The 12,271-nt window shown below is 52.5% G+C and overlaps 1 protein-coding gene across 5 annotated transcripts in view; it reads right to left on the bottom strand.

Annotated features, from left to right (window-relative positions):
* TOM1L2 (target of myb1 like 2 membrane trafficking protein) overlaps nt 1-12,271 on the bottom strand; it is a 115,123-nt gene that overhangs the window by 46,971 nt on the left and 55,881 nt on the right. For all 5 annotated transcript variants that reach the window (XR_003525225.1, XM_027625443.2, XM_027625444.2 and 2 more), the window contains exons 2-3: nt 8,669-8,753; nt 975-1,053 (exon numbers count right to left, since the gene is read on the bottom strand). Coding sequence is in view for 4 of the 5 variants with exons in the window: in XM_027625443.2 (XP_027481244.1) it covers nt 975-1,053; nt 8,669-8,753 (164 nt within the window). In the remaining variant the exon portion in view is untranslated. The remainder of the gene's footprint in view (nt 1-974; nt 1,054-8,668; nt 8,754-12,271) is intronic.

Below are 12,271 nucleotides of genomic sequence, written 5' to 3'. Positions count from 1 at the left end.
CCAACAGCTTTCAAGTCACTATTTCTCAGCTGGTCTTTTTCGTCTTTATTATTCATACCTCAATTCCCTGGCAGAGAATATTCTCCTAATAAGTCTTGGGATTTCACTTGGGTGAAAAATCCAGTTTCTCTGCTTTGAAAGGAAACATGTTATAGCTGTTTTGGATAAACAATAAACTCTTCAAACCTGCAGAGAGGCCCACGTGCTGACCTGTTATAGCTTGCATTATAAGAACTCACTGTGGCCCAGATTTGGCCACATCTGAATAACTGTTAGCTTTCCAGACAGAAATAACACCCGAAGTTGTCCCTTTGAGTTTCCTGACATTTTAAGAAAGGGCAAAAATCTGGTCTGTTTCTTCCCAAAAGGAGTCACTAGGCTGACTTTTTCCAGAATCTCTGCACCAAACACCAGTTTTTACCCACATAATCTACAGCTGGGCACTCATTAGCCCAAAGTCTGGGCAAACCCCCAGACCTCTCTCTAGATTGAGGGGGTGATGACATCTGTTTGGGAAGGTTACTGTAAGCAATCGCTTTAACACCTGAAAAGCTCAGCACAGTCCCAGGCAGATTCTGGGTGAAGGTGGCAGGTTTGTAAGGAGGGACTTGACACCTAGGAAGGCAACTAACAAGGCTGGGTCACAGCAGGCTGGTGGCCGGAAGGATATCCACAGCCAGGCGCTTCAGCTTCTCCGCTCTGGGTTTCTGTACTAGTCAGTGCTGCATGTGCCTGATCCTTTGCTCCTATGTACCAGCTTGCAGCTCATCCACTACTTTGGGGGAAGGCAGGCAAACCCAAGGGCACTATGGGAAGGCTCTGCTACACCCAGTGGTGCTCGCACCAAGCCATCCACAGGCTGTGGATGCTGGAGGCTGTGCTGAGTGGACAGAGAGAAGGCCCTGGGGGTGGGGCAGGGCCGTGAACGTGGATTTCCCCAGATGCTTTCCCACCCCAACGAGGGCAGCACTCACAGTCAATGCCAGCATGACCTCTCTGTAGTTCCGGTTCCCGTTGAGCCGCTTCTTCAGGGCTCGAATGGCATCCTTTGGCCTAGAGAAAAGCACATGTTAAAATCCTTGCATGTTCCACTCGGGGCCGCTACCCTACAGAGTCACTCCTGTTTGTGTGAACCACTATATATACAAGGTTGTCTGTTACACACAAAGTATTAGGTGGCATGTTTATACACATAAAAGATCAGAAACAAATGAAATCTTCATCATTGTGAAACAGGTTAACTTAAAAAAATTTTTTTTAAGTTTTATTTATTCTTTCAGTAATCTCTACACCCAACGTGGGGCTCGAACTCACAACCCCGAGATCTAGAGTCCCATAGCTCTTCTGACTGAGCCAGCCAGGCGCCCTGAAACAGGTTAATTTAAATCATGTTTATCCCACTATATAGCTGCGGGAAAAAATAAAGACACTCCTTATGCACCAATATGGAGGCAACTCAAAGAAATGTGAATAGAGTTGTGTGCAGAGCAGTGTATAAGCTCCTCTTTGGCTTATTAAAGGACAACATACATACACACATACATAGTACACAAGCCAGCAGAGGGAAGAGAATCCTTGGAAGGAGCCCCAAGAAGCTGGTAACTCTGGCTGCCCTTTAGGAGGAGAACTGGGTGGCAGAGAGGAGGGAGCGAGAGGTTTTTCACTGGGCTTTTTTGCAGTCCTTTTGCATTTTGCATCACATGCAAATATTCTTTATTCGGAACAATAACTAACCCACTGATGTGGGGGTACACCGAAGGGACAACAGACAGAGACACAGAAAAAAGAATGGCCAGCTCCCGGTTGAGGCTTGGATGTTCAGCTCCTGCTTAGTGGGGAGTCTGCTTCTCCCTCTGCCTCTCCCCCTGCTCATGCTCTCTCTCTCAAATAAATAAAGTTGAAAGAAAGAGAGAGAGAGAGAAAGAAAGAAAGAGAAAGAAGAAAGAAAGAAAAAGAAAAAGAAAGAAAGAAAGAAAGAAAGAGAAAGAAAGAAAGAAAGAAAGAAAGAAAGAAAGAAAGAAAGAAAGAAAGAAAGAAAGAAAGAAAGAAAGAAAGAAAGAAAAAGAGAAAGAAAGAAAGAAAGGAAGGAAGGAAGAAAGGAAGGAAGGAAGAAAACTGAAGTCTCCTCAAAACCCAAAGAATTGTGTGTTTTTAGGTTTCCCAGAGGCATGATCATAAGCTGATTATTTGGAACCTGGAACACGTTCTTCCTTAAATCACAGTTAGAGCTGGGAGTGAGGGTCCCCAGCCAGCCCTCTAGAAGCAGCTAAAAGGTGCAGCCCTTGAGTCTAACAAGTTATTTCGTTTACTCTAAGCCAGGATCCAACAAAGCTGCGGGACTCACAGCTACCTCTAGCATGAAGCCCGCCCCCAGACGCCCCATCACCTGCACTCCTGAGAGTCCCCAGTCCGCCTGTAGATTGGCCTTTTGCTATCACAAGTGGGCTCCAGCCTTCCCCTGATCAACGTGTCAGAATATCTGGGTCTTTCGAAAGGTGAAGGTGTGTAAGTCAGGGACCTCCTCCTATTCCTACAGCTCTGAAACATTTATGATCTCTTTACCAAAGGAAAAAGCCCTTTCAAATATGTGTGAGGCAGCTGGGGGAAGGGACGGTAGAAGGTCTGCTAATCAGCCCTATGTAGTCAGAAATACACAGGAGCCAGCCAAGGCTTCTAGAAGAGATTTGAAAGCGCCCTGAGTCACCTATTTCCCATTCCCAACTTGAAACGTGGCTGCCTGCAGGAATTCTTGGCTCCTGAGCCCAAAGGCTGATGGGATGAGGCTCTCTGGGGAATGGGTCCCTGCCAAGTGTGTTTGCAGCATGGCTGCAGTTTCCAAACAGGGATGCTGGTTTCTGCAAATATGGGACTCGACAAGCTCCTGGCTTTGAGGACTGTTTGTGGACTTGAGCTGGTGAAGGTCAGTGGCTGCTGGCCAGGAGCGTGGATTGATTTCCTCTCTCTCCAAGGCTCTGCCAAGCCACGGTCAGCCCTGACCCACGGCTGCGATCCTCCTCGAGCCAGCTTCATCCCTCTCCTCTTGAACTTGTACGGAGCAGAAAAATGAGAACAGCCTCCAAGGGCCACGATCACTTAGAGCTCACAGAGCAGAGCGCACACAGAGTTCTCCCAGTGTGGGGGTGATGGTGGTGGTGGAAAAATCAGAGAGTCAGCAGGCTCCTGGGTTAGAGTTAAAATGGAAATTCATCCGTGGCGGGAAGTACTGCCTCAGAGTGACTGGGTGAGCACAAAAGCAAGTATTTATCTCTCTCCCCGGGGGAGAAGCTTCAGAACTGGAGGATCAAAGTCATGTCAGAGGAATTGCAAAGTTTCAAGCAGCCGCTGCAGATTAGACAGCAAGGGGCTGGAATCAGGGAAAAAGGAGAGAAGAAAGAGTCAAGAGCCAAGATGGAGCAGGGGAGAGGAGCAGGAGGGGAGCCCCCCACCACCACCGTGAGACGCCCCGCCGCCCTGGCAGCTTGCAGCAGGAAGGTCAGCACCCAGGGCCTCAGGATCTGGCCTCTGGGCCATCTTCGGCCTCCCCAAGGTCTCCTCCACCCCAGGCTCATAAGAACCCTTCTTTCTAGTCACACTTGAACTCATCTCGTCCTCTGGCTCCAGAAATCCTGCTCTGGAGCCGCTTTCTCCCTATTCCCTCCCAGGAGGACACAGCTGCACCTCGCGCCTCCCCCTCCCCCTGGGACTCTTCCTCTCCCTCCCGGCCTCCCTCCCTCCCCCTCTTCTCAGCTGCATGCTTACTCCTCCCTGCTCACTCTGGGCTTAGAGGCTGGGGCCCACAGACTCCCTGAGCAAGGGAAGGTCCAGACAGGGTCAGGAAAATGATCCAGGTTAGCGGATCCTTCTCAGAGAGACACATCAGAGTCACCTGGGGAGCACATACCCAATCCACACACCTGGGCCTGAACTAGGTAGGCCTGGGCAAGGCCTGGTAAACAGGGCCTATAACATTCCCAGGTAGGTTCTTGAGCCAGGCACTCCTGGCTAATGACCCACGATTCAGGAGACGAGGGACTGCCCCACAGGGCCTTACGATGGAGAGCATCTCAGCCTTGGACACTTTAGGGAAAGCCCAAGGAGGGGCCTTTAGGGCAGTTCACCCAATCTGTACCCACCAGGACCACAACCCCCCAGAGGTGAAGCTCTGAATAAGTAAGTGTAGGCAGAGTTTTGGCAGCTGGAGCCAGGTCAGCGCGGGCTTGCATCCTGCCTCTGCCCTTTTCAGCCATGCTGTAAAGACCTCTGGCAAGTGACCAAACCACTCTGGACCTCAGTTTCCTCAACACAGGCTGCCCCTGCCTTCTAGGGTTGTCTTGGGGCGCCGCATGAGCTGGTGCAATCCAGGGCTCGCATGGTGGCCTGGCATACAGATGGCAAGCGCTCAGAGCACGGCAGACAAGGGCAGGGCAGTCAACCCACAGGGATCACGACCCAGGACTGGCCAGATGACACTGCAGATGAAAGTGGTGGAGGACGTCCCGTGCCGTGTTAAGTCTTTAATGTGCAAGTCGTTAATGGAGAAAGAGCACACCCCTATGCAGAGCACAGATGTGGATCCATACATAGGCAGAGACTTCATAATATTTACTCCTTTGAACCTTCTAACAAGCCTATGTGATAGGCACTACTGGTACCCACACTTTGTAAATGAGGACACCGAGACACAGGGACACACGGCAAGGGAGTGGAGGGCCTAGAATTCCAGCCCAGGAAGGTGGCTCCAGGCTCCACACCCCTAATCCCAAGACACCCCCCTTCCCACTCCTGCCCACCAGCCCGGGTGTCCAACTTCCTGCCTGCCATCCACCCACCTCACCAGGCGGATGCCCTCCTATTGCTGCAAGCCTCCACTTGGGTGTCACCTCCTCCAAGCAGGCTTTGCTCTGGTCTCGCTCAGTTAAGAGACAGCATCTCTTGGCATGCGTGTTACGGTTAAGTCCTGCATTCCCCATCAGACGGAGCCCGTTAGGGACTCCATCCATTTATTCTTATTTACGAAATGCTTGTCAAGAGTCAATTATACATATGCTGTGCTAGGTGTTGGCATAAAATGGCACGTGAAACAGAATTCTGCCCTCATGGAGCGCACGGTCAAGGGGGGCCTGCAGGGGAGACAGCCATTCTAACGAACATCACACAGACATGTACATTTACACTGTGATGGGCCTGGTATCATACAGGGTACTGTGAAATCACATACGGGGGACTCGTCCAGATCAGGAAGAGAGGGATGTCAGGGAAATGGACTTCAAACTGAGCTCCAGTGAAAGACAGAACTGATCAGTGAAAGGGAGAGGCGAGAGGGAAACAGAAGGAACACGGGGACCGAAGCCCTGAAGCAGGAAGGAGCTGAATGGGCGCCCAACCGTTAGCTGAACTTCAGAGCTTTGCTCCCGCGTAGGAAGAGATTTGACAGATCACCTCACTGTGGAGGCTAAGACAGAAAATCGCCGCACATCCCTGAGATGCTCTCGCTCAGAACTGCAGGACTGAGTGTGGGCCACTTTAGGAGGAAGGCAAACTGAGTGTTGGGAAAGGAAGGTGACCCACCTCCTAGGCCCTGGAAGGAGAAAGCCCGGCTCTCACACTTCCCCACTCTCCCTGCTCGCCCAGACCGTTTGTGGCCCCAAACACACTGCCCTTTCATGCTCTTATCTATATTCCACTTTCTCTTCCTGCCCCACTGAGGCCCAGCCCAAAGCCTGCGCCCTGTGTCTGCTGCCATGTGCACATGCCTCGGCCACAGCCCACCAGGGCCCACCACGTGAGCCCCTCAAGAGTATCTGGGGAGCACTAGCCTTGGCATCCTGGAACCAGCTGCACCTCCATCTGTGGGATCCAATGTGGCTGGACAACCAGAGAAAGGAGGGCATGAGAGGGGGACATGAGAAAGAAGGGAGCCCGTGACTCTGGCGTCAGAAATGCACAGCCCCCAACCACTCTGTGACCCGGATGTGTGCTGGGCGCCAAGCTGACCACCTATATTTAGAGGCAGCAATATGCCATCTTTGACCCAAGATGCCCAAACTTACGCCTCCAGCGCAGGGTCCTGCCCCCAGCTCCATAGCCATGCCTGCCAGGACGGGGAGCAATGCACCTGGGGCCTAGCGGGCAGCTCAGAGCGGAAGGATTTTAGCTGACCTTCTGATCTCTGCTCCTCAGCCTGCTCCCTCCCTGTGGTGGCTCAGCCCTGAACACTGACGTCTTCCTGACTCTTCTCTCATGCCCACATCCACCTCTGCACACCCCACTGGCTCCACCTTCTAAATATATTCTGAAGCTGAGCATTTCTCCCTCCTCCCCACTTTCGTCCATGTCAAAATGGCCATCATCCCACACCTCCTAACTCGCTTCCCTCTTTCTGCCCTCTGCCCTTCCCACCCCCAGCCAGGCCATTCTGATAACGGTAGCCAGAGTGATCTCTTTAAAATGAACGTTAGATGGGGCGCCTAGGTGGCTCAGTCGCTGAGCGGCTGCCTTTGGCTCGGGTCATGATCCCAGGGTCCTGGGATCGAGCCCCGCATTGGGCTCCCTGCTCGGCGGGGCGTCCGCTTCTCCCTCTCCCACCGCCCCCCCCCCCCGCTTGTGTTCCTGCTCTCCTTCTCTCTCTGTCAAATAAATAAATAAAATCTTAAGAAAAAATAAATAAAATGAGCGTTAGACTTGGGGCACCTGGGTGGCTCAGTCGGTTGGGTGTCTGCCTTTGGTTCGGGTCATGATTCCAGAGTCCTGGGATCCAGCCCTGCATCAGGCTCCCCACTCAGCGGGGAGTCTGCTTCTCCCTCTCCCTTTGCTGCCCCCCAGCCCCGCTCGTGCTCTCACTCTCTCTCTCTCTCAAATAAATAAATAAATAGGGGCGCCTGGGTGGCTCAGTCATTAAGCATCTGCTTTCGGCTCAGGTCATGATCTCGGGGTCCTGGGATTTGAGCCCCACATCGGGCTCCCTGCTCAGTGGGGAGTCTGCTTCTCCCTCTCCCACTCCCCCTGCTTGTGTTCCCTCTCTCACTGTGTCTCTCTCTGTCAAATAAAGAAATAAAATCTTCAAATAAATAAATAAATAAAAATGAGCATTAGACCATGTCCCTCTCTGCTCAAATCCCTGCACTGTTTGGATGGGCACATGTCTGACCCCTCCTTGCTCTCTCCACGCTAGCCCCACGAGCCTCTTGCTATTCCTCAAACATACTATCGGCCCTCTGTCCCAGGACTGCTGTGCTTGCTGCTCCCTCTGCTTGGAAGGTTCTTCTCTGCTGTCATCCTCACACATCACCCCCTCATCTCCTTCAAGTCGCTCTTCAATGTCACCTTCTCAAGTGAGGCTTTCCTTGATTCCTCCACTTAAAATTGCTGACTCCCGGGGGCGCCTGGGTGACTCAGTCGGTTAAGTGGCTGACTCTTGATTTCGGCTCAGGTCATGATCTCAGGATGCGAGACGGAGTCCCGAGTCAGCCTCTGTGCTCAGCGCAAGTTCTGCTTGGGATTCTCTCTCCCTCTCCCTCTGCCTCAGCCCCCGCCCCTGCTCAAGTGTGCACACTCTTTAAATAAATAAATAAAACCTTTAAAAAAATGCTAAGTCCCAGCCTTCACCCTCCCTCGCTTCATTTCTTTTTAAGAATTTATTTATTTATTTGACAGAGAGAGACAGAGCGAGAGCAGGAACACAAGCAGGGGGAGTGGGAGAGGGAGAGGCAGGCTTCCTGCCGAGCAGGGAGCCCAATGTGGGACTCAATCCCCAAGACCCTGAGATCATGACCTGAGCTGAAGGCAGATGCTTAACGACTGAGCCACCCAGGCACCCGTCCCTCGCTTCATTTCACTCCAGACTCGTCACCAGCTGACCATGTAACGTAACATGTAATGGCTTCCAGGGCGTCTGTCCTGCTCCCTGCTGTGCCTTGGGCACTCACACTAGGGCCCAGCATGAGGTAGCCACTCACTAAGTATCTGTTCACTGAGAGCAGGACCAGTGCCAAGCTGCAAGCCCAGGGCTGCCAAAGTCCGACCTGTCCCCCTGGGTCTGTCCCCCTCGGGGATGGCTGGAGAGAGCGTGGCTACAGTAAATACCATTCTGTGTGGTGTGCACAGAGGGCCGAAGACACACCAATCTGGAAGAAGCGTAAACAGAACGTAGCTGGAATGACGAAGAGGATACACAGTGAACAGCCAGAAGAACCGACCTGGCAGGGCAGGGATGGGGGGCGGGGAGGAAGCCCTGCCAGACACACCGCTGCTCTGTGCCTCACGCGGACCTCTCCCTCTATGGACACCATGGGCCCTCTCCCTCTTGCGGCTCCAGTCCAGCAAAGCAGGACAGAGACAGCCTCATGTTGGTGAAGGAGAATAGAGCCAGGGAGGAGGGCAGGAGGTGACGACCACGGGGGACCAAATAACCAGGAAGATGTCATTGTCACGGTGATTCAAAGCAGGTCATTAAAAGAGGGCGTCACTGATGGTGGGGCCGGGGGGGGGGGCAGGCAGCAAGAGGAAAGATAATGAAGAGTATCCGTTTATTAAATGCCAAAGCAAACAGACTGGAAACAAAACACAAAGTAAAACACCCCACCCTTAAGCCCTGACAAGGCTCTGAGTGACCCTCCAGGAGCTGACCAGCTTCATGGAATATGGCGGGCTGGCAGGGGGGCACACATACCCTTCCTCTGTCTCATTGATAATGTCGCAGATCTCCATGTTCAACGTCCAGTCCTCGCTCTGGAGGGAGCCATCTGTTGCCTTTTCTGTAAAGTCAGAGAGAAGACGGATTTACATTTCTCCCAGAATAAGGGGGCCCTGGCAGGAAACAGGAAGGGCCCAGAACCACCACGTTCTCCTCCCAAGCAGATGGGCTGAGCCAACAGAGCAGTTCTAGGGGTGCTGTTTCACCAGGGAACATCCGGGGCAGGGGGGGGATCTGGGCCTGAGTTTTGCAAGATGAAAAGTTCTAGAGATTGGCTGCATGACAGCAAGAAGGTGCTTAACACTTAAAACATGGTTAAGACGGCAATCTTTACGTGACATGTGTTGTAACACAATTACAATGTTCAAAAATTAAATTAAAAAAACCCCACAGCCCCCTTAAGATAGGTATTATTCCTTCCTGCATTTAGAAGGAAGGAAACAGGCTCGAAAAGGTTGGGTACTTGGCCAGGATCTCACCAGGGGATTGGGGCTGACATGCATTCAATGTCAGGTCTGCCCACCTCTGAAACCTAGAGAGTTGCATGGCACCAGCCCACCTGCTAACCAAGCTGGACTTCGGATCTGAGGTTGTAGCTCAGACCAATTCTAACCCTGCCCCATCCCAACTGTGTACTCCATGAGAGGGAGAATATAGCCACCATTTTGTTCATACAACCCAGACTTGCACTGGTGCTCAAATAATAAAACAGATGACCTCCGTACATGCTGGAAGTGTCCTTGTTCTTTACATAACATACCAGAACTCACACATCCAAACAAAGCCTGTACTTACAGGCAGTGACAACACACTCCAAAAATATAGCTGTTGCTCAAAACATTTGTGCGACAGCTTCGGTCTGCATTTAAAAGCCTCGTTGTTTTACTTTTTGCCAAAAAAAAAGGCATATCCCCAACTTTTCCGCCATCTTTATTCCTCAACCATAGCACCCAAAGACCCTAGACCCACTGGAACAAGCAAACCCCCCCCCCCCCGCCACAAACAAGGAGGACCTGCGTCAGGCGAATGCCAGGCATGCAGCAGACTGGGCAGGGCACTGGGAGATTGGAGGAGCCCATCACCAAAGTCCACGAGGGTGCCAGGCTGGTGGGGACAGAGGTAGTATTTGGTGAGTGCCTTGTAAAGAAGAGGGAGTTGTGTGCGGAGAGGGAGAGGCAGGGATGAGAACCCATGTCGGAGACTGTGCAGAGGCACACAGGCCCCAGAGACACTGCTCCCCTGCCCCGTGCACGGCATGCGTGTGGAAAAGAGGGGCCACGTCAGGAGAGCCACTTCGGGGGTGGGGACAAGAGCCATGGTGGGAAGGGGGGGGGGAGGGCCCCAGGATGGATGGCTCCAAGCACCAGTCAGCTTCGCCCGGAGAAGCAAAGACTAAGGGCAGAGGCCATAGGAAGGCTCAGGGGAGAGGCAGGAGGAAGCCTCTGGAACGGGCCCAGCAGCATGCTCCCTTGGCACCGGGCTTCAGCCAGGGTGCGGAGAGGCTAAGTGTGTGGGTGAAACGGCTCGCGTCTCCAGCCCACCGCGCTCCCTGACACACTCAGCTGTCTCCCCTTCAAGGTGTCCACTCCCAAAAGAGGCGACTCCCCAAAAGGTCCCACACAGCAGGGGAGTGTCTGTGGCCACAAACGCAGAGCGCATCCTCAAGATAAAGCCACTCGGCCTGCAGGCGGCGGGTGGCAGGCTTTCCACCCCTCCACGAAGGCCCAAGGGCCTTCGGAGCTGGTCATCTGTCCCTGTCACAGCACCTGCTGCGGCCCAGACTCTCACGAGGAAGAAAGTCTGTGACTGCACTTTGTAGGGCCATAGGGACACTGTCTTGGGAGGCTTAATGGAGGAAATATTAAATCAATGAAACCTCATTTCCAAGTTCGGTTTAGCAGCAGAATCCATTAACCTTATATTCACCTGCTCCCTTCCTCTAATAATACCAGGAAGGGGTTCAAAGGCATGATAACTTATCCTCCGGGTAGCGCATTCTATTCAATTACCGGGATTCTGAGTTTCCAAGCTAAAAGATATATACTCGTTTTGATTATAAAGAATCAACCCAAAAAGAATGCTGCTCTCTCTTAATTTTGCTGGAAATGCCACATAAATACAACCATGGGTATTTGGCTCGGCTGAAACAGATGAGGGAAGTCAGGCTGACAAAGGAGCTCAAATCAGTTCTGATTTTTCTCTCCTCATAAAAGAATTCCCAGCAATGGGAACAAAGTTGTATCTGATTGCCCCTGGAACTGTGGCCACTCAATGCGGGCTCCCTCACTCCAGAGGAAGCAAAATTCAATCTCATTTCTTTTGTCACGTAAATCGTCAAAACCTAAGATAAATCCTGGTGCAACAGCAGAAACACAATGCTCTAGGGAGCTATGGGGCAAGTCATTCCCACCAGCCAGCCCTCGGGACGGATAAAGATCAAAACGCCTGTGACCCTGGCTGCAAAAGCTGACCTTTCGGGAGTTCTCTGGTGAAATGCTAATGGCCAGGGGCTGAGCAGGGCAGGGCTGGGCAGGGCAGGGCAGGACTGGACAGGACAGGGCAGGACTAGACAGGGCTGGGCTGGACTGGGCTGAGCAGGGCAGGGTTGGGCAGGGCAGGGCTGGGCAGGGCAGGGCAGGACTGGGCAGGGCAGGGCAGAACTGGACAGGGCTGGGTTGGACTGGGCAGGGCAGGGCTGAACTGGGCTGAGCAGGGCAGGGGGGCAAGACCGGGCAGGGCTGGGCTCGACTGGGCTGGACTAGGATCAGCAGGGCAGACACAGCTCCCATTAAACCTTCCGTACAAGACAGTATGCTAGCTTAATGCTGTTGCCATGGCATTTTCCCCATTCAGAAAAGGCTGCCTCCCGCCTGGTGGAGGCCGGGGGTGCCCTGAAGCCTGCCTGGACCCTGCCAGCAAGAAGCACGCTCTCTCAGGCTTGGTTTCTCGGTGCCCCCACCCCTACCCCTACAGCCTGAAATCCCAGGCAGCCCTGCTGGGAGGAGCCTCACAATCCAGGGGCATGGTTTCTTGCTTGCTACTGTCTACACTTTGATGTTAAATATAGTGACTTCAGAGCCGCCAGCACCAGAAGGCAAAAGAGGGCTGGCTTTAGCATTTTGCATTCAGCAACATCCTTTCGGTGAGAATGGAGAAAAAATAGCCAAATGCTCTCCCTCCCCAACAATCAAGGGTGTGGGTAGGCGCCCAGAGGCAGTGGCAGAAAGGAACAGCACAGGGTTGCTTCATGCCAGGTGTAGGGGAAGAAGAGAAGGGGGTTTGGGTGGGCAGGAAGCTCATCTGATAATATGCACCAATAAGAGGAGATGAGCCTTCTGGATTACTACACGCTAGTGAGGCAGGTTGGCATATACCACTCAGGTGGAAAGAAAAATCAATCCTGACATTCTACACAGAGCCATTATTGTCTATTGCTTCAAATTCCTAACATGCTTTGTGAATGTTAATTGCAGCTACTCTCCTTCCACTGGAGAGACAAGAGAATGAATTCCAAGTACTCAACCCTATTTTATAGGATGTCCTTTTCTCTGACAGCTGTCCCTGCTCCTCTTTCACCCC

This window comes from Zalophus californianus, chromosome 16, assembly GCF_009762305.2.
Source record: "Zalophus californianus isolate mZalCal1 chromosome 16, mZalCal1.pri.v2, whole genome shotgun sequence".
Lineage (NCBI taxonomy): Eukaryota > Metazoa > Chordata > Mammalia > Carnivora > Otariidae > Zalophus > Zalophus californianus.
This window is presented reverse-complemented; position numbering and strand designations above follow the sequence as displayed.